Source organism: Coturnix japonica, chromosome 13, assembly GCF_054131305.1.
Source record: "Coturnix japonica strain WE chromosome 13, WE-NBRP24, whole genome shotgun sequence".
NCBI lineage: Eukaryota > Metazoa > Chordata > Aves > Galliformes > Phasianidae > Coturnix > Coturnix japonica.
Window position 1 is genome coordinate 19,850,228 of NC_140675.1, and position 24,982 is coordinate 19,875,209.

At 47.8% G+C, this 24,982-nt stretch overlaps 1 protein-coding gene across 6 annotated transcripts; it reads left to right on the forward strand.

Moving 5' to 3' along the window:
• On the forward strand, nucleotides 1-24,390 carry PIGQ (phosphatidylinositol glycan anchor biosynthesis class Q). Of its 6 annotated transcripts, none has more exons than XR_014934121.1 (12): nucleotides 1-38; nucleotides 1,561-2,254; nucleotides 5,609-5,740; nucleotides 6,566-6,686; nucleotides 11,005-11,131; nucleotides 12,079-12,232; nucleotides 12,734-12,845; nucleotides 13,711-13,791; nucleotides 14,751-14,865; nucleotides 18,351-18,412; nucleotides 20,577-20,812; nucleotides 24,000-24,390. XR_014934121.1 is itself a non-coding variant. In XM_015877390.3 (11 exons), the coding sequence occupies exons 2-11, from the start codon at nucleotides 1,587-1,589 to the stop codon at nucleotides 20,727-20,729; spliced, it is 1,725 nt and encodes a 574-aa protein (XP_015732876.2). In that variant the 5' UTR covers nucleotides 1-38; nucleotides 1,561-1,586; the 3' UTR covers nucleotides 20,730-20,920. The 6 variants fall into 6 exon arrangements, 3 of the variants coding, with proteins under 3 accessions (XP_015732876.2, XP_085370978.1, XP_085370977.1); XR_014934123.1 differs by having other exon boundaries at nucleotides 23,610-24,091; XR_014934122.1 differs by lacking the exon at nucleotides 24,000-24,390 and adding an exon at nucleotides 20,961-22,837.
• The last annotated feature ends 592 nt before the right edge of the window (nucleotides 24,391-24,982 follow it).

Below are 24,982 nucleotides of genomic sequence, written 5' to 3' on the forward strand. Positions count from 1 at the left end.
GGAGCGTGCGGGCAGCCGGAAGCGGGCGGTGCGGAGCGGTAGGAGGAGCGGGGCCGGAGCGGGGCTGGGGGTGATGGTGGGGGGGTGCGGTGCGGGTGGGGTGCGGGTACATGGCGTGTGTGCTGTGTCTGCAGGCATGGGGGCAATAACGGCAGCGGGAAGAGCTCGGGGCTCCCAGGAACGGATTTACCGGGGGCTCCTTCCCACCTCCCCTGCACGGTTAGGGTTAGGGTTAGGCTTTACTGGGAAGGGCCCACCCGTGGCTGTGGGCACCGAAATCATCCCTCGTTTAGTTTAAAGCCATCCCTCCCCTGCTCCTGTCGCCGTCTGCTGGTGATGTGAGCAGGATGTCCTGCTTTTCCATCTGTTTGGGTCTTTTGGTTGGGGTTTAGTGTTGCTGTTCCCCTGTTGGACTGCAGGTCCCTCGTCCTTTCTGTGCCTACTGTGCTGCACCTTTCTGGTCTCAGGATGTCACACCTGCCAGTTTTCTACCCTTCTTTTGCTATGTTTTCCCTTCCCAAACTGAAGCCCTTTGGACAAAATACGGGTTATTTGAGGCTCTCCCATGGTGCTCGCAGGCTCCACATCTCTGCAGTTATCCATGGTCATGGGGCTGTCATTCCCACTGTGGGCTCCCAAAGCTGCTCTCCCCGTGGGCTGGAGCCCCCAGTGCCTGCAGGTGCTGTGCTCAGCACCCTGAGCACCCTGATGGATGGGATGCACTGGGGTGAGCTGCACTGTGCTCCTCCATGAGCCATATTTGCAGGACTGTGGGCTTGGGAGCAGCTTAACCACTTGCCTTTGCTGCTGCATCACTGCCTGCACAGTGATGCATTCCACATCCATCCCACTGCAAACTGCCCAGTGCTGAGATTTACTCCATCAGTTGTGCAGTGTTCAAAAGGGAAGAAAGAAACCAAACCACAGGGACCTGCACGTTGTGCATCCTCTGTGCATGTTATAAATACACTGCGTTCCTCTTTCCGACTGACTGGGTCCCTCGCAGAGCAGCCAGCCTGAGGGGCTGTGGAGTTTTCACATCTCTAACAAAGCACTGAAGGACAGAAAAGGACAACGGGTGCCAGATGCCGATTGTTCTGTGTTCTCCTTACAGCAATTAGATTTCTGTTAGAAACCTGCACCTTATTTAAAGGGATGTTGTCAGCAGCCCTGAAGCTCCTTTTAATAAAAGTCTGAATGAAGCCATTGAGATATTTTCTTAATGACATCAAGGAAAGTACTTCAGATACGGTGCACTGATAAAGCAGAGATGCCTCTCCTGCTTTGGCATCTTGCATCTAAGATGGTATTGTATTGTATTGAAGCTACTTGGTAAACTTGAATCAGTCAGTTGTTGCAGCCTGCTTGCAGCAAACAGTCTTGTCTTTGTTTCTAGTTGATAGGAGGGGATGAGCTTTGTGGTCGTGGCTGTTGGGTGTGTTTGTTACTGAGCTCAGCTCTGGGTGACAAAGGAGACCTCCTTGCTGCTGACTTTGGCCAGCTCACGTTTTCCTTGCATTGAATCACCATCCCAGGTTTTGTTTCTGTCTCTGCTGGCAGGTGTCCCGTTACCAAGGATTGCTGGCATGGTCCTTAAGGTCTTCTTTCCTTCATGCTGCTCCTCGGCAGAAAGCGGCATTTTGATCGGCCGCTGGATCCCAGAGCAGAGCTCTGCTGTCATCCTCGCCGTGGTCCATTTCTCCTTTATTCCTGTTCAGGTGAAGCAGTATCTCAGGGAAGTCCAGCAGGTGACTGAGGTCGGCATTTCTGTGCTCGGCTCGTGGAACAACAGCAAACAGGAGAAAGAAGAGAGTTTGAGTGAGTTCTTGGAGGACCTTGGGACGATATTCTCTCATGAGCCGTGGATTCAGATAAGCAAAGAGGGAGACAGCAAATTCTGGAACTGTTCTACCCTTCAGAAACAGTCGGACAGCCACAGAGAAGAAGAAGAAATCATCTTAGTGTATTATGACCAGCGGAAAGTCATGCTTTCCCATCTGCACCCCCCTTTGGACACGGCTGACCTTGGGGCAGAGGATGCCTCCAAGCTCGCTGCCATCTTTAACACAGTTGCAAGCAGCAAGGTGCTCTTCATGACAGACAGATACGATGATGGGCCCATTAAGATGACCCACTGGCAGTCAGATGGCGTTGAAGCAAGTATCATTGTGGAGCTGATGAAGCAGGCCTCGGTGCCTGCCTGCATGCTGCTGACGTTCCTGCTTTCACTTGTCTCTGGGGTCTGCAACAGCAGGTGAGTGGTCTCAGCAGGCTGAGAATCTCCTGGATAAACCTGCTGTTGGAAGCAGGCTGCTGCAGAGCTGCTCTGAAAGCATGGGGAGCAATGCTGAAAGCACAAGGCAGAAACCCTTGGACACGTGGAGGTGTGGGTTGGTTGATTTCTTGGGGAGGCACTGAGCTGTTGCTCACATGCAGCAGGGGTAGCTGAGCTTGCTTCAGTTTCATAATGGCTGGAATGGTTTCCCAGCTATTATGTGGCTGGCAGACTGATGTGAGGGTTTTCTTAATGGTTTGATAGCTGAGACTCTTCAGTCCCTGTTTGCTGTGGAAACCTCACTGGGTGAATGTACCATTTAAGAGTATGTCTGAACCCATCACCTCTTGGACCTCATAGCAGGTTGCAGGCAGTGCTGGTCTACGTGAAGCCTTGGTGAGATCCCAGTGTGACAACAGTGAAATGGAGTAGGATGCTTGAAATGTAATGTGTGGCAAGTACGTGCTCTGAAGAGGAATTCTGAGCAGATTTGAAGGGCAGGAGCTTCTGCATCCAATGCTGAATAACACGGCTGGTCAGTCAGCAGCCAGCCCTGGTGAGTGCCAGCATCCCAGAGCTGGTGCTGGAGATCAGCTTCCAAGCTGCAAGGGGACGCTTTGATTGATCAGATTTGGATAACAGCTACTGCTGTAGTCATGGTTAAATCTTCTCAAGTGCAGCCTGAGGGTACGGGGAGCAGACTCTTTTAACAGGTTTCTAATTGTATGATGCTGTCATGAAAAATTACAGCTCAGCTCTTCATATGCAGAGATTTGCTGAGCAGTTGGGTTGTGTGCATTGGTACATGAAGGGAAAACTGTCACTTTTTGGACTACTCTGCTGGGAGAGATTTAGGGTCAGAATGAAACCTGTTGTAATCAGGAACCATTGGTGCCTGCTGGGGTGGCTGTGTAGACATGGACCGTGCACTTGGCTGTAAGTGGAAGTGAAGGCAGAGTTTTATGATTGGATAGAAGATTGAAGTCAGCTCTGAAAGTTCTTTGTTTTTTGGCCGTGCATGGGCTGTGTTCAACAACTAACAAGCAGGGTCGCTGTTTGCCTGGGGAAGGGGAAGGTCTTTGGTGATGGGTTCTCAGCTCTGACGTCTTCTTCCCTTTGCTCTGACACCTTCTCTGCCTGCAGTTACTGCAGTACTTCTTTCTTCCCCAAGATCTCTGTGATCCTAAGGGACAGTTGGATCTGAAGAGCAGAAGTTCAGTCTCCGCTCAGGCTTCAGAGGCCTGTGGCTGCTGTATGGAGCCCTGTGCTGTGTGTTTGTGCTGGGGAAATGGGGAGGTAACATTAGAAAACAGAGACGGTGAGGGCTGGCATCAATCTGACCTCACCAAATGGGCTCTGATCACAAATGGAGGCATTTCATCAGCACCACCTTGTGCTAAGCAGTGCCCATTGCAGCTCAGTGTTCAGAGCATGCAGAATTTCCCCAGCATGGGCAGGCCCTGCTGTTTGGAGCAGCGGGATGCTTTGTATTGGGGTAATAAACTCCATGCCATACTTTGTTTATTCTAAAAGCCCTCTTACCATGCTCTTAATGACACCAGGACCTCTGTCTGGTGCCTCACCCAGAAGGGAAGCTTTGTTCCTGTGGTTTTTAGGACAAGGCAAAAAGAGAGCCAAGGGGAGATCTGCTTAATGGGGCTGTAGGGTCTGTGTGAGATCTGGGCCCCAAAGTCTGTTTTCCATCTGATACCTGGCAAATCCACTCTCAGCCCTGGGAAGAAAATAACATTGGAAACTGAAGATTTACTCCTGCAGGCTACGTTAATTTATTTCATTCTGTTTGGAATTACCCCAGAGGTCCCCTCCTGTTTAAATAAGGCAAATATACATCATTCATATTTGGTGTATTTGATTGGTTTTCCACTGCACTTGTAAAAGTCACTGCATATACTGTGTGACAAACAGGTGGGAGCATCCACGGTGATAGAGTTGCTGTGCATAGGGAAGGAGACCACGCAAGAGATATTTTTGGTTTTCTTTCTCATTTCTGGTGCAGGTGGGAGTTTCCACAGCACATCTTGCAACTATTATATCAAGCTTTATGCAGCATGTTTGTATTTTTATTTAAATGAATGTGTGCGTACTGACTTGGCAAAGAAAGGGTCTAAGTGGAACAATTCTCTGCTCTAACAGAGGTTTTCCAGGCCAGGACTTGGAGCCACTGGGCTAATAGGGAAGGGAAGGGAAGGGAAGGGAAGGGAAGGGAAGGGAAGGGAAGGGAAGGGAAGGGAAGGGCCTTCAGTGAGTCTGCAGAGGTCTTTGAGGTGGGCAGCTCAGGTGCCCATGCTGAATGTGGAGCTCTTTTCTCCATCACTTTAGATGCAGTGTCCTTGTAAGTCAGCTGAACCACAGTGCATTCATTTGTCTCTAAGGTGGGAGGCTGAGATGGAGAGCTGAGTAACTCTCAAGTTAAAAAGAATGATTCACAGCATGCTATGTGCGTTTCGGAATCAATATGTCTGATAGTTGAATGTGGAGGGGGAAAAGACTTCAGTACTCTGTTAAAGTGAGGAACCTTGCATGAAATCTGGTCAAAAGGGCTTGAGAAGGTGGGGGGGGGGAGAAAAGGGGTAGCAACCATAGCAAACCAAGCAGGATTTAGAGCCAGCTGTAATGCTGTGATTTGTGTCAAATGAACCAGCAGACACAGGCTGTCCTGGAGGCCACTGCTGCCATGCTGCAGGCTGAGTTCATCCCATAGGGGCCAGGGGAGGCACGGGGGTCTCCTGGCCTCGCTCACTAATGGTCCCAACAGCTGCATGATTTCAGAAGGGAAGCAGAATCCCAGGAATCATTTTAGCATTTGGAAGGAATGTAAACTGAAGGAACGTGCCAGTGCAGTAAAAGTGAGTGGGTGAAAGAGGTAACTGAAAGTGGAGCTCCATTTCTAGGCCTTTAGTGAGTGAAATGACCGTTGTGGACAGGGAAGAAGTGATTCCAGTTATGTCACCATCAGAGTTTGTTCCCTACAGCAGCCGTGGTGTTTTGTGTCATTGTGCTGCTGCTGGGTTCTCTTTGACAAACCTGTATCCCATGGGTCATTCTGGACTGTGCAAACCACAATTGTTCCTTCTTTTGTGCGTTGTGTGGCAACAAGGAGAACTGAGCATCATTTAGTACACTTCTTCTCAGAGAGAAAACAGCACACGAGTGTTCCCTCCCCTCTGAGCCTGAAGTGGATGTTGACACTGAGTATGTCAGTGCTGTTTCTGGTTACATAATCTTCACTTTACATGGCACGTTTTGCATGGAATTTGTACAAATCGGATGCAGGCAGAAGCCAAAGGGGATGTTCTCGTTGTATTTCTGCAGGGTGCTGAAGTTTTGGCCTTTGTCTTTCCTGTGGAGCAAACTCTCAACCTGTGAGCAGCTGAGCCATCGCTTGCAGCACCTCCAGGTCATCAGCAGCAGCAAGAAGGCTCAAAACCAGACCCAGCTAATGAGGTATGGAATGCACACAATGACACATATGGCCCTGACTCCTTTGGAGAACCCAAACCATGGATCCTGTGCCTGCCACAGGGCTCTGAGACTGGCCTGGCTGACCAAACAGCACTGCAGTGTCCTTGCTGTGCCATGTCATGCTACCTTGCTTGTTATGATCCCTGGTACTTTGCAGATATCTTCTCTGTGCACTCTTTTACCCTGCGTATGTCTTTTGCCAATTGTATGCTTTTTTCCCTACATTGGGAAGGACAGCTGCGATCTTGCCCACAGAAAGCCTGTACTGCACCCTTGTGGATAATGCTTTGCTATCAGTACTTCCAAAGCTCACTGCTTGCACACACACTGCCAAGGTTAACCAAAAGCTACCATCGCTATTCGGCAGCACTTCCCAAAGGAGCAGAAAGGTTTAATCGCTGCCTTCTTTTGCCAGCTCCTCTCATGCAGTAACTGGAGATCAGTTTTTGGAAAGCTATCTGATCTCCCTGGGGATCCTCCAAGTGCTGGTGCCTTTGGGATTGCTGAATTTCCACTGAGTTCACATATACACCTTGTCCAGTGTTCCTCTATGTAGCCTCAGCCCAGCTATCCACTTCATTTACTAAAAGAGGCTTCATGGTGTGGCAGGCTTAGAGTGGCTGGTGTTCAGCCACAGAAGTAGCAGCAGGTCAGCAAAAGTGAAAAGATATCTGTGCCATATTTCCTTCCTAAGTTATCCTAGTGTCCCTGGGAAAAGAAAGATACTATGTAAGTGAAGCCAGCAGCTGCCATTAGGTGCTGTCCTTCCTTGTGCTCTAATGTTGTTTCCTCTTATCCTGCCTGCAGGAAAGCCAACATCTTTGTCTCTCTGCTGATTGATGTGGCTCTGGGGATCCTGCTGATGTCCTGGCTGTACAGAAAGAACCAGATCGGTCGCCTTGCCGACACTCTCATCCCCGTGGCTGATGTAAGTATGGCTGGAGCCATTCCTCTCTCGTCTTCTCTGGGTCCTGACCAGCTCTTGATGCCTGGGGTGGTTGTAAGGAGGCACTGCCTTACACAGAAGGGTTTCATAGGGTCTGAAGTCATGCAAATTGGGTCTCCTCAAGAACAGTGAAATCTTCAAATCAAGCCTGCTGGGGCTGCTCAAAAGGAACACAGCTCTGCTTTGAATGTGCAGTGAATAGTAATTAGGTGCTTACTGGAGGGCTGTTCTAGTTCCCAAAGTAACAATTATGGTTTGGGCAGAGCTCTGCAGCTGCAAGTTGGAGTGGTTATCAAGTTCACAGAAGCATCCTCAAGCTGTTGCTTTATGGGGCATTTGGTAAAAGCCAGCTGTAGCCTGCACTGAGTCTGATCATCTGCTGAAAAGTCAAACTTGGTAAGCATGCAGCTGTGCCTATGAAGAGGAAATTCATGGGGAAGTCCAAAGGCATTAGATAGACAGGATGCAAACACCTGAAATCTTAGGAATTCTGGTGTGCAGATGGTAAACCAGAAAAACTTGCTGTGTCCCGTGCTCTTCTCAGACATAACTCTTCTTGCCCACTGAGATCCCTCAGCATCAGCATAAATTCACCAAGAAGAAGCATGACTCACACTATCCTGCTTTTCTGGTGGCTTGCTTTAAGTGCATCCCTCCAATATATCTGTTTAGTGGCAGTAAGGAACAGATAATGCACTTCAGAGGCTGGAGGCCAGACTATTAATCTAAAGTTAGCTCTGATTTTAGATCTTCTGTACCTTGGGAATACACGTGTAGCCAGGGTCAAGCACTGCCATAGTGCTGCACAGCTTAATACTTTCTCTGCCCACTTTTCTTTCACTTCTGGGAGAGAATGTGGATCTTTCCATTGGTTCCTTCCTGGCAGCTGGAGGTCGTCATCTTTGCTCTCAGCAAAGGGAGAAATTCCAGGGAGGAATTTTATTCTGATTAGAGAATTCCATTAGCAGTTTATTTTTCTCTACTCATCTTTCCTGGAAGGAGATGATAGTTCCCTCCACGACGATCTGTTTGGTCCATGTCTGACACTTTTGTTGTCACAATCCATACGTCTCTGATCATTCTCATTCACTCTGTGCTTTCAGAAGGTGTGTGTCGAGTGTCTGGAGATCCAGCGTGGCAGTGGGTCACATTACTGCTATTTCTGCTATTTGTCGTAGTCAAACTTGAGAGGGTTGCACGTTTTAGGGATTGATGCAGCAGTGATGGGGTAAGAAGGACATTTCTTCAGCAACACAACTGCTTCTGAACTACCTGAGCTGTAAACCAAAGATCTTCTTTACATCTCATTCCTACATCTTTGCCCTTACAGATATTTCAGCTAAAGAAGTTCTCTAAAGCTCTTCCCTGTGGGAAGAGCCCAGCTCTCAAAAATCTGATTTCCCAACAAGTCTGCAAGGAAGTAGCTCTTGGCAGCATTCCTGTTTGCACAGGTGGCTCCAGGAGGGGTTCCATCTGCCCAGTGTCTTTGGCAGATGGGCACACTCTGTGCTCAAGGTGTATCTGATCCCAGCACCTGGCCTGGACAGGCTCGTGTGTGAGAGGTGCTCACTCATTCCTCTTTTAGAAGTTTAGCTCATCTGTCACTCCATGTATATCGTAATGTCACTTATATCATCAAGCCTTCTGCATGTGTAGGCCTGATTACCTCAGTATCACCAAGAGCTGTTTACTTACCTGCCTGGAAGCGTTTGCTCCCTCTTGTATGGGCAGCCTGGCAGTCAGTTTGTGCCCTTCTTTGCTCCATCACCAAGCTTATCATTTCTGCTCACTTAACTCCTCTTACTTTCCAGCCTCGCTTTCTCTTTCCAAGCGTATTAGATTGTGGACATAAAATCATTTGGAGTCCTTTTACTGCCTTTGGTGAGCATTGATTTATGTGCATTATGTGCAGGCCTTAAAAAATGCAGTTCTGAGCGATCCCAAAATATACCAATGACTTCAGCATGTGGTATGCAAGCCAGCACCACTTCTTTTCCAGTATGACAGCAAAATCTCCCCTTAGCCATCCAACAGTAGGTTCCCATTTTGCTGCTGAGTGTCCATCTGGTACACATTATTCCCATCACTTGAGCTTTCTCAAGTGCTTTTGTGTTGCCAAGTTCAGCAATGCTAACTTTCCCATGTGCAGAACGAGCTACTTTTCCTTTTTCCTTCCCCAGTGCCCTTTGCTGTTCTGCTGTTGGTGAGCCCCAGATCTGGTTATGATGTTGACCTTCTTGTATCTCTCTATATATGTTAGTAAACAGAACGTGGGATAGATAGATGTACATTAAGAAGCTTATCATAATATGGTACAACTTTTTTTAACCTTCTGGATTTGATTGTTTTTAATCTTGACAAAGTACAATGTAAAACCTTATTGGTTTCATTGATACTAATACTGATAAACCTTCAGATGTTTGCAGGCTGGAAACAATGCACTTTTTTTTCCTCCTAGTAACCATTTCACTGGGAAGAAACAGGTTACTTTGACTCTCAATGGGCTCACAAGCCCACTCTGCTGACGTGAGGACCCAGCCATGTTCCTTAGCCATCATTTGTCAACCCCTGATACAATGGTTCCCAAATCAGCACTTTGCTAGCGATTGACTGCAGCTCCCACTTTTCACAGCTTGATGAGCTGTGCTGACTGTAATAACAAGTTGCTTTTGTTGGTAACTGAAGCAGATGTGATTCAGACACCTGGGGAGTAACCAGGGAGTAGCTGCATGCAATAGAAAGGGCTGATTTTGGAGCAGACTTTCAAAACCAAGCATGGAAAATGCGAATCCGCTTCTCTCTGTGGGTGCCCTCACAACTCCTCCTTCCTCTCACTCCCACCAGGATTCCCAACTGCAGTCCCTGTTTTTGCCTTCCACAAAAATACTCAATTCAAAGAGCTCCATTTTTTCTGGTTTAGATTGAAGAACTGCTTACAAACCCTCTTTTCTTTTCTCCTCTTTTGCTTCTTGCATCCTGACTGTTTTCTCTATCCCTGAAGCTGTAATCTCCTTGAAACATGTAAATATTTATCTTAGATCTTGCCTCCAAAAGTACTGCTGGGGCTTAGAGATAATTGGATGTGAGTTCCTGTTCAGTTCTGTTCTGTAATTCATAAACAAAGCCAGCAGAGAGGATGCAGCCTGGAAAATATTCTTAGATGTTAATTGGTAAAATCACAGGTAGGTGCCCTGTGGGGAGCACCTCGGCTCAGCTTGCTCTGCCTTGCACTGGATGCTCCACTCAGGAAGTTTATGCTGCACTTCCCAGTGCCCACAGTGCCCTCTCCAGTGGTCTGGGTGTCTTTCTCCATCAATGTCACATTGCCATCAGTTGCTACGTGTGGAGACAAGCAAGAAAAGCATGGCTGTAAAAGAAATACTTCCTCAGCCAGCTCATCTAAGCCATGTTAGCTGTAATCTCTGCTTTGGTGATGTCCTTACCCTCCTTTATGAAAACACTTCCATGTAATTCACTGTTTCTCATTTATTAATACTGGTCATATTCAGAATGCATGACTGCAATGAGTGGTTTAGTCTCCCAGTCACCTTTTCTTGTTCTGTTTGCTATTGATCAGTCCTAAAATATCTGGCTGCAAAACAGCTTGCAAGGTTATGCTTTAGGACTGTGTTTGGAGATGCTCTGCCCAGCTGAATAGCAGGAAGCTTGGGCACCTTCCCAGAGCTACGTGCCACCATCAGAATTTAGTGGCACCTCTGGAACTGGAAACCTTCAGAAGCATTCAGTGCTGGCAAACAGCCTTGCTGCTGGAGGACAGCTTTCAAGCATTTAAATATTTCATTAAAATCCTCAAATGCTTTTTCTAAGTTACAAATCCAACACTTTAAATATTAAAGCCAGTCTATTTATAAAGTAGCTAACGGTGCTCTGCATGGAGGTAAGATCTGTGGGTTCAAATCAGTTCTGACTTGCAGTGAGATGCTGAGACAGAGGGGAAAATGAATGAAATAAATAGGCAGTCCTGCTAGTAAAGGGAATTTGGGGTAGATTGAAGGTAGAGCTCTGAATTTCATGTTGCCAGCATTGGAGCCATTTAAGCAGTTCAGCTTCCTCTCTGCTGTTGTGTTTGGGTTCAGTGAAAAGTCATTTGCAAACAAAAGTGCATTTCTAACATGTCTCATTGTCTGTACAGCAACTCTTTGGATATCTTTCCCCACTGCTTTGAAGGGTGTGGTGAGAATACTGGGTGAGGGGTGTCAGGCTCCACACACTGAACCTGGTTGATGTGATGGACATCTTTCATCTCAGGTTGTTTCCGTGCTTGTCTCTGTGTTTGCAGCATGTAGCTGAAGAGCTGCAGGACCTGCTCCAGTGGCTGATGGGAGCACCAGCTGGACTGAAAATGAACCGAGCTTTGGATCAGGTGCTGGGTCGGTTCTTCCTCTACCACATCCATCTTTGGATTAGTAAGTGCAATTGTTTAACATTTCAGCCTCCCTTTTCATCTCTTCCCTCCTAAGTGCTTAATGTTTGCCTAGAGGTGAATAATGAATCAAAATGCACTCCTGCAAGTACAAACTTGTCTGTGAGTCTTCCTGCTGTGGGAACTCAAGCCAGGGTTGGATTCCCACACAAGGAAGTCATGCATATGAAACAAAGTGCTTGTCCTGACGTTTTGCAAGAAGTGCAAGTCACAGCGGACCTCACCTACTTGGTGCCATTAGCAGTGAGTGTCCAAGGGAAGGTTTTAGGTCTTGTGCCAGCTCTGCCCTCTGAGTGGCATTTGATAGCACAGAGGAGTGTGCTCTCTGGATGCAAACGCAAACCCTGCCCTACCACTGACTTAGTACAGTTTCTAGAGCCTTTCTGTATGTATTCCTGCCTTGAAGTAACATACCCCAGTTATCCTTGATAAATGTCTTGATGAAGGAAGACAGCTACGATGGGGACAGACTCCTTAGATATTATATTTTCTTTGCTCCACATTGGTGATGAAAGGCACTGTACATCTCCAGACTTTTATTTTGCACAATTAATTTGTCGTGGCTTCTGTGGGAATAGGAAGAAAAGGGAGATGGCTTCAGTAAAGCTTGATATGTGTGGTTAAAAGTTTAATTGAGAACTGAACACAGATCTAAAGAGGTAAATCCTGTATGGAGCAAGGTGACTGCTCTGTTGAAGCTGAGCATGTCCTCCCTGTCCTCACATAGCTGCTACACTTGGACGCAATCCTAGGGGGAAAGAGCTTTTGCTGGCCCTCCTAAGCAGAAGATGGTCATGCAAAGGAATTTTCCTGTGGTTTAGTGCAGTGTTTGATCAGAGGGGAGACATGGGACAGAGAGAAAATGAGTCTTTTGAGAGTGTGAGCAGGAAAGGTGTCTCAGTGAAATCCTGACACTGCAGTGTTCACTAGGCTACATCCACCTGATGTCCCCATTCATCGAGATGATCCTCTGGTATGTTGGTCTGTCAGCTTGTCTGGGTCTGACCGTGGCTCTCTGCATCCTCTCTGACATTATTGCCCTTCTGACCTTCCACATCTACTGCTTCTATGTCTATGGAGCGAGGTGAGTTAATCTCTCTTGGTTGTATCTTGGGTGTGTTTGGTGAGAAAGTCTGATGAATGTTCAGTTTTTGCTTTCTGCTTTGCTTTGTGGAGCACTGCACCTAATGGCTGCTTTATGTTGATGTCTGATGGAGTCAAAGCTTCTTGCTTTGACTCCAAGATGGAGTCAACAATACAAGTCAGCTACAAGATGGACCCTCAATATACAGAATGCAAACAGCAGGTACTGGGGATACACAGAATCATAGAATCACAAGGTTGGAAAGGACCTGCAAGATCATCTAGTCCAACCGTCCTCCCTTTACCATACCTACAGCAAACCACTAACCCATATCTCATAGCTCCTTATCCAGATGCCTCTTGAACACTGCCAGGGATGGCGACTCCACCACCTCCCTGGGCAGCCATTCCAGTGCCTGACCACCCTTTGAGAGAAAAAGTTCCTTCCTATGTCCAGTCTAAACCTCATCTGATACAACTTGTGGCCATTCTCTTTGCTCAGGCTCTACTGCTTGAAGATCTACGGCCTGTCGTCTCTCTGGCGCTTGTTCCGTGGGAAGAAGTGGAACGTCCTCCGGCAGCGGGTGGATTCCTGCTCCTATGACTTGGACCAGGTAGTGCTGCAGCACCAGGGCTTGCTGCAGGCAGGCAGCATGATCCTGGCTGCTTTGGTTACAGAGGCTGGGGGTTGGACTCAGTGATCCTTGGGGGTCCCTCCCAGCTTGGCTGTGTGAGCCCTGGGTTCTGCAGCATTCTGTGCTTCTCTGTGTGCCTGGGGTGGTGCTGGCAGGTGCTGGGTGCCCACCGTGCACTGTGGGTGCTGCAGATGCTCTCAGCACAGAGTAGGCATGGGGGAAGGAGGCAGTGCCCAGCAGTGTTGCCATAGGAACAGGCTTGCCAGTGCTGCTATGAAAAGGCCCCCCTTCATTCACGTTAAGCTGGAGCCTGGCAGCCCACACATTCTCACTCAAACAGCAGATGCAGGTTTATTTTTTGTCAGATGCTGTAACCTCTTATGAAATCCTGCAACAGAATAGGAAGGCTGGGCAGAGCCCGGCTGCACCCCCACCTCCTGTTGCAGACTGAAATAACAGAGTGATGGTCGGCGACCTCCAGGTGCCTCTTTGTGTTCAGCAGATGAGCTCTGGCTTCTCACAGCACCACAGCAGGGGGATTTCTCTTTATCTTGGTGATGGAGAAGTCAGAACGTCTGTCAGGATGATGATTTACTTCAGGCTCTGCCCTGTGTGCTCTGAGGAGGATCAATTCAGCCCCCCAGGCTCCATCCTGCTGCTCATGGAAGTTGTGTTGTTGGCCTGGGTGGGATGAGACACTCAGAGCTGACCTTAATATTAGATAGCAGAATTATTCACATAGGGACTTTAAAAGAAAATGTTAAGAGTTGCAAACTCTCCGTTTCAGCATTTCCTATTATGTTTCTTTTGTTCTGCTGATGATTTTGTTTCTTTTCCCCCCTAGTTATTTATTGGCACGTTGCTGTTTACCATCCTGCTGTTCCTTCTGCCTACAACTGCACTGTACTATTTGGTGTTTACCCTGGTAAGGTTTAACCCTTGAATATAGCTGTCTTCTAATATATAAAGATATAAAAGGGTGTCTTAGTCATTTACAGTCACCACAAAGACACAAGATCTGTGTGAGTGTGCAGGAAAGGATGTCACACAGCCCATGCAAAGTAAGTGGAATTCAGGATACATGTCTGTGTTTCTCCAAAGGGAATTCCCAGCAAATCCAGGTCAGCAGTACATGCTGTTCCCCTGTCCTTCCCTCAGAAGTTATTTCAGTCTTTCCATCCCACGTCTGGGGTGATGACCTCTCCAGTCTGATCCAGAACAACTTCTTCAAGGAGTTAACCTGCTGTGTTCAATGCTCTCCGCCAGGCTTTGCTGAGAGGGTTAGACTTCCTTCTTTTTCTTTTCTTCCTCCAATATGACCAGCTCTGTCCATGACCTGCCTGGAGCAATGCTTTCCACAGACAGTGGCCTTCATGTGATTTCAATATCTTTTATGAGCTCTCTCTTTTGAGATGAGCTTGACTGCAAAAAGAAATGCAGTCTGACAAAAGGAGCTTCAGTCAGCACAGTGCTGAGCAGGAAGCTCATTTCTGACTGCTTTGCTCTTGCTTAAATGCTGTACGTGGGGTTTCTTCAGTCCGAAATAAAGAACTTTAGCTCACTGCTGGGAAGGGAAATCTACATTCTTTGATGCAGAGTGATGGAGTTCACTGAAACTGTAAGCATAAAATCACCCTTTTTGATTGTGCCTGTTGAGAGGGGAATTGCACTTGTGTCCTTATGTCTCACAGCATCTACCAACATGAGGCTGCACTACAAGTAGACCCTTAAGGAACCTCATACATGCACTGGGTACCCAGCACTTTTAGGTTTTATAAGGCTACCTCAGGAGAGTTCAGCTTATGTACAATGTCAGAGTGCAGATCAACTCGTGAATTTGCAGAGCTTGTATCTCCTGTCGCTCACTGAACCATTTCTCTTTAGCTCCGTTTGCTGGTGGTGATTGTGCAAGGCCTGATCCACTTGCTGGTTGACCTGATTGACTCTCTGCCTCTTTATTCAATCATCCTTCGGCTCTGCAGATCCTACAGGCTGGCAGGTAAGCCCTTACATATGCAAAAGTTTGGGGATTTTGCATTATGCAGTTTGTTTTGATGAATAGAAAATTTAGAGGGCTGGGAAGGGACCCAGAGCATAAGCCATGCAGTTGTCCGTGCATTTACCTCGCTGCTGCAAGGAGCTGGGTGTCAGTGGAAAGACATTTGATGCTGAATCAGAATCAGGAGCACCATTACAGAGCCTGTGATGAATCAAACTGACAATCAAGCAATGACCATTTAAATCAATTTATTTACTTTTTTCTTCCAGTTGCAGTGTACCAGAGCAGGTAAAACTGCTGCTAACACTGGAATCTGGGATTGCAAAAATACTTGGAAAGTCTGCATAGACTGTGAATCACAAAGAATGTGAACCAGTGGAGCTCCAGTTCTGTGCTGACTTGGTTAACTGGAGTCCTGCACTGGGATGTTTGGGTCACATTCAGAGCTGTGGCCAGGTTTTGGGTCATGATTCCCTTGTTGAGATTAACCTATCACCATTTTGGAGCTATTTGTTGTTGTTCCCTTTTTGACAGTGATGGGCCATGATTAGCATCAGAGCAAAGGATCATTTAGAAACGGGCTTAACTGTCAGTAGATCTGGTTAATCCAGTTAAAATCCAGCTGGTCGAAATCATCATCTCCCATCCAATATAAGAGCACACAGGAGGAGTTTTAAAAACAAGAAATGTGCTCGTCACCAAACCAGGGCTACTCAGCAAGAGCAAAGGAAGCCATTGGGAGCTACTGCTGTCAGCTCTGTGTGTTGAAGTGGTGCCAGCTCTGATCTGGGAAGGTAGAGTTAAGCCATGTTACCAAGTCTGTTGCTTTTCCATGTGTGCTTTCAGCATGTTCCTGCATATTTCCTGGCAGAAACTTCTTAACCCTTCGCGGCTGCCTTTGGAGAGCAGGAAATACTGCAGAAGGCAACTGATCCAGCAGGCAACAAGTAGGAGGGCAGAAGGATCTCTTATTGCTCTTACTGGGAGGTGTGGGGCTGTGAACCCCCATCAGTCTTGGGTTACTTCTCAGTTTTGTTCTACCTTCTGTGGGGTAATAAGCTTCAGTCCAGGCTGAGGATTGTCTGCTCGGTTGCTCGTTAGTTGACTTTCAGGGCTGGCTATTTGCTTGCTCCTCTTACACACTTTGAGAAGGCAAACGCTGCAATACTCTGCTGCCTGCTCAGTGAAGAGGGATCTCTGAGAATTTCTGCAGCCCCAGAATAAAAGCATATCGTTGGAGTGGTGACAGATGGAGCAGTTGAATCGGATTCAAAGGACTTCAGAGAGTACGCATCACTTCATGTCCCCGCTGCTAAGGTTTTGCTTCCCTTTTCAGACTCAGAACTCTTCTTGCGTGTGTTATGTATGGCATCTGATTATTTCGAGTTCTACCAGTGTGAATGGATGGCTTTTCCTATCAGCGAGGGTTTAGCACAGTGTTCAAGTTCATCTCAGTTCAGTGCTGGCTTCCAAGTTTCTTGACTCAGCTTCTGAATTGGCAAGATGTTATATAGGTGAAGCCTGGGCCTGAATAGCTGGGAGATCCATCCATGCAGCAGAAATGAAATCTCCTGAGCTTAGGAGTTGGCTGGCAATGACAGAGGGCTGAGGGTTCTTTGCTGCTGGAGTGATTTGGAGTTGTCTCACCCTTCCTGCTTCATCTGTTAAGTGAACTGCTCGGATTTCTGAGCATTGCAGTGCTCTATGGGTCACTCTAAAGTAAATTTGCCCGTATTTTCTTATAAAGTTAAAAATTGAAGGCTTACAAACAATTAAATGACTTGATGCAGAGATTACCAGCTTGCATCTGTCAAAGAGCAGCGTGTGACTGACTTAGAGAAACAGCATTTGCTGATCTAATGGCCCGGTGTTAGCACATGGCTCCAGATCAGCCACCTGCAAGGCCAGTGCCTCCTTGGTTGTATCTCTGATAAACTAAACTGCTTGGAAAGAAGATTGTGGGATGTCTCTGACGCTTCCTGGTAGCCAGAACTCAATGAATCACTTTGAAGACTTTTTCACTTCCAGCACATCTGCTCATCAAGACCCAGAGTATTCAGACTTCTTTCTGAAGCCACTGGAGGAGCCCCTGTTTCAATGTAACCCAGCAATAGACAATCCCTTCCTGCCCTGTACAAAAAGGGCTGTATGATTTGGGAAGAGCTCTCTACTAGACAGGAGTGTTCTTTCCCCAAAGGAAGAATGAACGTATAATATCCATTAATTCAAAGCTAAGGGAAAAGAGAAACTGTTTTGGCTTTAAAATGTGTGAGAGCCATGTAGATAGTGCAGTGACAGAGCCTGTAAAGATAAGGGTTTTATTTCTGTTTGTACTCCAGAGTCTCTGTTTGATCTGTGACAGATCATTTCATTTCTCTGGTCCCATCTTCTCACCTGTAGGAAGGAATAATAGGGAAAGAAAAGAAGAAAAATGCCTCTCTGGCCCTAATTGTTACCATTCTTTGACACATTGCATTAAATGTTCATGAGCGGGATGTCACCATTGGAACCCCAAATCTTTCGCATTTATCTTTAAAGTATTGGGATTGTATCAAGTCCAAGAGGGAATATGAAAGTGTCAGGTTTGATGGGGTTATTAGTGTGTTAAAAACATGAGCGCTGCGATTAATAGGCAGTGCTGGCTTTGAAATGCTCTGAATGCCTCGAGGCCCGGCTGCTTTCCTCCCTCAGTCTGAAAGAGAGATTTGCACATGTGCTGCACCCCCACAAGCACAAATCAAAGGTGATTCATGCCTCTTGTTAACGTGAAGTTCCCGTTCTGATGGAAGTTTGGAACAGAGGAGGATTACTGCAGTCCCTGTCATCAGCAGCACTGCCTGGCTCATTTCTGGGCTTTGTGCTTTCTTCTGGACTGCAATTGCAGCCTGGGAGTCAGAGGGCTGATTTCAATGCAGCTCAGAAACATTCTTTGTCATTAGTCTCAAAGTTGTTCTAGGGAGAATCTGTGCTTCCTGCTGAAAACTGGGAAGGGTTCACAATCCCAGAAAGGTTGAAAGCTGTTTCTGGAGCAATCAGCCAACAGAGCTGGTCAGAAAATCATAGACTCATAGAATGGCCTGGGTTGCAAAGGACCACAATGCTCATCCAGTTCCAACCCCCTGCTGTGTGCGGGGTCAGCAACCAGCAGCCCAGGCTGCCCAGAGCCACATCCAGCCTGGCCTTGAATGCCTGCAGGGATGGGGCATCCACAGCCTCCTTGGGCAGCCTGTGAACAGTGCATCACCATCCTCTGGGTGAAAGACTCCCTCCTAAGATCCAACCTAAACCCCCCCTGTCTCAGTTTCAAGCCATTCCCCTTGTCCTATCACTATCCCCCCTCGTAAATGGCCATTCCCCCTCTTGTTTATTTGCTCCCTTCAAGTACTGGAAAGCCACAATGAGGTCTCCCCAGTGCCTCCCCTTCTCCAAATGGTGTGGGCCTTTCTCCAGCGTAGATTTAGGTTTTGTGTTCTGTTTCTTTTCAGCTGGTGTGAAGTTCAGAGTCCTCGAGCAGCAGGATGGAAAACCTCTTCGACTCCTTATGCAGGTGAGCTGCGTGTGCCCTCAGTCACACTACTACTGTAAGCACCCCTCCAACTGACCCCCAGATCCTTTGCTCTTCTTGAGTTCTGAACCAGTCCCACAGCTCAGTGCCCTTTTTGTAAGGACCCCACGTCAAGGATTTCATCTGTGAAATACTGAAACAAAGGAGGTACTTTTGGCCAGCTTTCTGGCCTTCTAAACTGCCTGCTGCTTTTGCATCTTCTAAGTGCCCCAGCTAATTGCTCTTTTGGGAGATAATGCAGCATCTTGTGTGATTCCAAAGGGAATCCCTCCTGCAGATGTCTGCTGGGGTAAAAGGGGTGTTTTTAAGGCACTCTGCTCTCACTCTCTGAGTTCTATAGGATGCCGGTGGGAGAACCAAAGTCTGTCATTCTGCTTCCCCATAAAACTCCATAGAATGGAAACTGTGGCCACGAGTGGTGAAGCAGAGGAGCGGCTGAGCTGTTTGGCAGCAGAATGTTTGTGAGCTGAGGTGGATGGCTGCTCCACAGGAAAAATAGCAGGACTGAGATTGAGAGCAGAGGCAGTGAGTCATATGAATGTGATGAATTTTCCTTGGACCGCTGCAGCGAGATCCATTTGCTATCTAGAATATAGCATAAGTCATCATATCAAAAGGTGGAAGAGCTTTAGTGGGTGTCTCTTTTGGCCTTCTGCTCAAATAATAATGAGCACAGAGTCGGCACAAGGAGCTTTTTTTACCCCCTTTGTGCTGGTGGAAATGAAAAATGGGCTTCTGTCAGAAATTCTGCTGAATATGCAGCTTTTTGATTGGTCTCTGGAGAGGAAAATCTCAAAAGCCTATTTTTAAGTGACACGCTGAAATTCTTCTCTGTGCTACACGATGATGTTCCCTTCCAGCAATACCACAGTGGCTGCATCCCCTCCCCATGTGGTGGCCCTGTGATGCCATGCATGATGTATAGTTACATGCATGTAAACATGCCTAAAATGACTGAAGCAGCAGGTGACCGTTCCAATCCAGTCTGCCCTTTGAGGCCCTGGTAATGGATGAGAAATCAATAGCACTGGGTTTGAGCATTCACATTCAGCTTCTGGTTCAACCAAGTAGTTATTCCTCTGTTTAAGAGATGCCATGTCCAGGTGCAGGCAGGCTCAGGGTGGGGGTGATGCTCCCATTCCACTTGATTTTCTCCAGGAAGTCTGACACAGCTCAGTATTTTCATTAGTGTTTCAAGGCGTTTGTTTCAGTCCACAAGAAGCGTTTCTGGCTCAGCTCAGTGAGAAGACACAACATGTTTAATTCAGCCATGTACCTTCTGCCAGAAACATCATCCTTCAGAGCAATTACTTTGAGAAGGGTTAAGCGAAAGAGGAAAGGAAAAGGGAACGGCTCTGTTATGAAACAAAGGATGCATATGGTATCAAAGTGGAGTATTACTCTAAGGGCCAGAAACTGCAAAAAAAAAGGAACTCATATTGCAGCTTCCCTAATAAACTGTTGCCTTTCTGTTGCTTGTTTGTTTCCACTTAGAATAGGAGAGACAAAATATATTGTGCTGGGATTGAAATGATCTGCTGTTACTTCTGGGTAGAGGAATGTTACCACTTGGTATCATCCCTCTGCCCAGGGAAACATTGTGTGCATCCTTCCAGCCCACACAGCTAATAGCCAGAGGCGCCCTGTCCTCCTCCAGCGTGTGCTGGGTAGAGCTGAGGAAGCAGGCAGTAATCATTGCTCAAGTTTTGCTGTGCTGGGATGTTTTATTTATTTATCTTGTGTGCATATTTTGTTTTCTAACTGGGGACACAAGGATGGCTTCTTTTGTCTCCCATCTTTCTCTCTTCCCTTCTTTCTCATCTGCTTTTCCTTACTGCCCACAGCCACAATGCAATTGGGTTTGTTATAATGTCCAGTAAATGCTGTGGTCCATCCCTGTCCATAAGGCTGTGTTTGAAATACGAGCTGCAGTAGTTTGGGTTGCCCATGTGTGAGCTCAGCTCTTGGTTTTCGGGTACTAACATTCATTTGGGTGGAATTCAGCTTGGGAGTTTGACATCTTCTGTCCCTGTATGATGTTCTAACAGAGGCCGGTACTACTCACAAGATGCAGTTACTGCCTTGTCTCCCTGTCCGTCCTGCTGCAGGGCATTTTCATTGCCACTGTCTCTCTTTCTTCCTGTAGATCAACCCTCTATCATATGGCAGTGTGATACAGACATACAGGCTGCCGACCTACAGCTGTTATCCTAAGGATTCCTGGTCATCCCTCTGCAAGAAGCTGTTCCTTGGAGAGCTGATCTACCCTTGGAAACACAAAGGGGAGAAGCAGAACTGAAAAAAAAAGCAAAGCACAGAAGAACCAGGACTGAAAGACTTGGTTAGAAAAACACATTGACTCCTAATGCTTTTGGACCAAAGGTATCTCAGAGCCAGCAGCTGCTGGATCCTTTTCATTACATTGTGGTATCGTGGGAGGGGCTGAATTTTTCAAGACAAATATTTTTTAAATATTACTCTTTAACTTTCCATTTCCCCTCCAGTGTGTTTGAACTGCATTGCTTTCCAGGCTGTTCCTTGTTATTGCAATGCTCGTCCTGCCCAAGATGTCTGTCTGCTGGCACCAGGGCCAATGAGTATTTTTGGAGCACAAGGTTAAACCCATCAGTGCCTCATGGGACCAGCATTGAGTGTAATCAAGGAAATACCTCCTGAGTATTTGATGCTGTATACATCTTTTTGTGTGAGTTCACAGAGCCGTATTAAACCCCCCCCCCCCCCCCCCTCCCCTTTGGGTGGTGCAGAATCACAGCATTGAGGTGTGTTCTACCCAAGGATGTTCTGAATCTTTTATGCTTCCACATTCTACCAAAATAGAGGGGATCAGCTTTTAGTCACACACTGCAAGCTGCGCAGTGGGATTTTTGGGGTTTGTAGGATGTTCATTTTTTTCCTTTGGATTGGGCTTGTATTACATCCCCCCCAGTGCAGCACCAGAGCAGGTAGTGAGCATAGAAACAGTGGTACTGGAGGCCCGGAAACAAAGACTGCTGTTTGATTGTGCCTGCATGGGAGACAAAAGGTCTCATCGATGTTTTTCAACATCCAGTAGTGATCTGGGGGCAGCTGAGCCCTGAGCTGACAGCAGAATTGGAAGTGCAGGATGCACAACCCCAAACTGCCCAGGCTGATGGCAGCAAACTGAGGCAGCTGAGAGCTCGGGGCCCTGCCAGGCCTCAGGGCTGCTTCCCTCAGCTGCAGTCTAAGGCAAAGGCAGCTTTGCAGAGCCCAGCTGCAGCATCTGCCAGAGGACTGCAGCAGCCTGGTGGTACGCAGCTCAAGCAGCTTGGGGAAGCATGTGCTGCAATGTGCACGGCCAGTACAACCCATTGCTTCTCAGGACACAGATGGAAGCCTCTTCATGTGCTGCCCCATCTTTTGCACTTTCTGGCAAAGTGTTTTTAAAGTTATTTCAGATGAAGTATTAAAAACCAGTTCTTTCCCTGGACCTGTAGACACATTTGTCATAGGGGAATGTTTCTGCATTGAACTGTAGCTCTGCAGTGCAGCAGTGGCTGGTTTTGCTGCATCCTGTTCTGTCAGCATGTTCATTTTGGTGTCTGTTCCTCTGCCCAGCAAGCCACCTATTCCTGCCTTGGGGAGAGCACTTCTGTGCACAGCAGTGTGATGTCCTGCTGGGTGCTTTGCTGGTGTGCAGACATTCGCAGGCAGTCCTTGCCTAAAAGCACACACTCTCCAGGTCTGCTTGCTCCTCTTGCCCTGGCTGAAACAACGATGCAGTATCACTGCCCCCCACTGCTGCTCTGCGCTCCCCAGGCAGCTGCATTAACTGGCAAGTGAGAGGCATGCTGGGTCTGCCCTCTTTTCCTTGTTCTCACGGGGACCTCAGCTCTGTCCAGGGGAACTGAGGACAGATGAGGAAGGTGTGTATGCTGGCAGTCTGCACCTTCATTCGCAGGATACGTTTCCTGTTCCAACCCCATGCCTCATCCCTGTGTTTGGATGCATTGCAGATGAGCAGGGGTTATGGCTGCAGGGATGTTGGATGCTCTTAGATGTCCATGGCCAGGTCTGTTTTGCTTGCCTGTAGCTGCCCACAGCCTCTGACAGCGCTGCCTCTTCAGCTGTAGCACGATGGGAGGAAAACGGAGCTCTGCAGGCAGTTGTTTGGTCTGGACTTTCCTTAGCAGGCAAACACAGGAGCTGCCAAGGACTTGCAGCTTTCTCAAGGACATCACTAGAGGAGGCAGCATTAACAGGTGCTGCTACCTGTGATGACGTGTTTCCTTCATCCCAGTGGCACAAAGTCCCCCTGCCACCGTCTGCTCCCTCTGGCTCTGAGTGGGACATCGCTGGCTGCAGAGACAGAGCTTAAGGAGGAGCACCTCGTTAAAGAACCTTAACGATCAGTGCTTAACAGCCCTGCACACTGTCTACTACTCTATTTTTTATCAACATCAATGTCTGAGTATTTCTCTCCACTTCAGGTTTGAGTAAGGCTGGATTGGGATCCATTCGGTGGGTGAATGCTCTTAATAATGTATCTCCTTTCAGCATTAAGTCGGAGCAGTTGAAAGCCATCCTGACCTGGCGCACAGCAGAGCAGGTTTACACTTGAGCTCCTCTCATGTTTCCATGGGAGTAATTCAGTGACATTCCCCTGCTTCCTCCCCTGCCTGCATAGCTCAGTTCACTGACAGCTGAGGGAAACTTCATCATTTTTGATATTGTGGAAATAATGTTCCTCATATGCTGGCTTTTTGAATTCTTCTCTAAGACAAAACAGCTCATGATGGTTCCAATCCTGGCTGTCCTTTGGGATCAAGTGACCTAAAGGCCCCGAGGACAGCATGAAGTAGCAAATGTGACCTTCCTGTTGGGGACCTGCCAAACACGTTAAGCAGTCCAACACCAGGTCTGTTACTGGGGGCTGATACTGACACCAGGGATGGTGAGATATCAGAGGGACAAAGGTTGTGCACAATGCCCTGAGCCTGGATCTCATGGATCGAGGGCCTTGAGTAGCCCAGCAGGGAACTAAGGGCTCTCAGTGTGTGCTGTTCTCCAGTGCCATGCAGGGCAGGAGCCTGAACTGCCTTCCTGTTCTGTACTCAGTGTCCTACTCGTCCATGTTGGTTCCTGAGCCTGTGAGTTTCTTCTGCTGGATACAGGCCATGTCTCTCCTCTTCCTTTCCAGTCGCCTCCCCCCACCCTTCCCTGGTGCTGCACGAAGACATTACAGCAACTCAGCAGACATCCTGCTCAGAACGTTTGACCTTATGTCATCCCTAATTACAAGGTGTGATCAGCCCTGGCTTCCACAGCAATACAAACAGGCCCAATGCTGGTATTTCCTTGGGGAACAGACTCCTGCTGAGGCCGTGGCACTGATTTCCCCTCAGATTCACTTCATCCATCTCAGTCCTCGGATGAGAAGCAGTAAAAGCTTTCAGGTCTTCTCTGACTCCCACCACACGCCTTCTAGCAGGCGACAAGCAGCCTTTGCCAGACGTCATTCAAAGATCTTGCTCAGATTTTTTGGTCTATTTTTTCTTTAATACAGCATTTTGTCTCTTATTTATTGCAGCTGATGGTTCCCAGTGCTGGCACAACTCTTGCTCTGCCTCTTCACACAGGCGTGATTTTTGTGAAGGAAAATGTAACTCACTGTGTGTAAAATTCCATTGTAGATGGAAGTTTTGCCTTTGAGAAAGACTTTCCTTTCCTAACCAGCTCAGCATGTGGCGATGCTGAAAGGAAACCTCAGCAATTACACCGCACTGAGGGCTCTGTTTATGGTTTGGGGAGGTTAATCCCCGATCCATCAGCTGGGCTGTGCCTTGTTCTGCCGGCACATGGGAATGTATCAGTGCTCCCAAAGAAAACAAGCACTGCACGTATGTATGACCCATATGTGTGACCCATATGTATGACCCATATGTGTGACCCATATGTATGACCCATATGTGTGACCCATATGTATGACCCATATGTATGACCCATATGTATGACCCATATGTATGACCCATATGTGTGACCCATATGTGTGACCCATATGTGTGACCCATGTGTCTGACCCATACGTTAACTTGCAGTTCGCTGTGCAGGTACATGGGAGCATTTGGGTCTATGCACCCCAGGTAGGGCTGGGTGAGGATGTCGTGGTGCGGGCCGTGTCTCGATGGGGCACATCATGGCTGTGTATCCCAGCTCTGTGCTTCCTCGTGTGTTTTCAGTGACTGCAGGAACCTGCTTTAACAAGGCCTGGTCTGAACGAGCCCTTTGAGGGGCTCTGGGGGCTCCGAGGCAGGAAATGAGCTGGAGCCCATCAAGGGATGCTGGGACCATCCGCCCCCGGACCGGACCGGCCCCGGAACCGAACCGTTCCCCGGGTGCAGCCCCTCAAAACCCACCCCATCTCCTAACGCTCCGTGCAGGGGGATTTGGGGACACATTACCCCGCTCAGGGCCGGGCTGTGCTGTGTGTTAGTGGCTGTGACGTCCAGGCAGCGGCAGCTCCACGGCAGCAGCTGGGATCAGGGTCCGGCTGGGCGCCATGATGGAGCCGGG

Bases quoted from the DNA above. Each gene is read 5' to 3' on its own strand.
- PIGQ (XM_015877390.3), top strand. From the start codon at position 1,587: ATGGTCCTTAAGGTCTTCTTTCCTTCATGCTGCTCCTCGGCAGAAAGC. The intron at 5,741-6,565 runs GTATGGAATGCA...TCCTGCCTGCAG, and splicing joins AACCAGACCCAGCTAATGAG to GAAAGCCAACATCTTTGTCT. The intron at 13,792-14,750 runs GTAAGGTTTAAC...ATTTCTCTTTAG, and splicing joins ACTATTTGGTGTTTACCCTG to CTCCGTTTGCTGGTGGTGAT.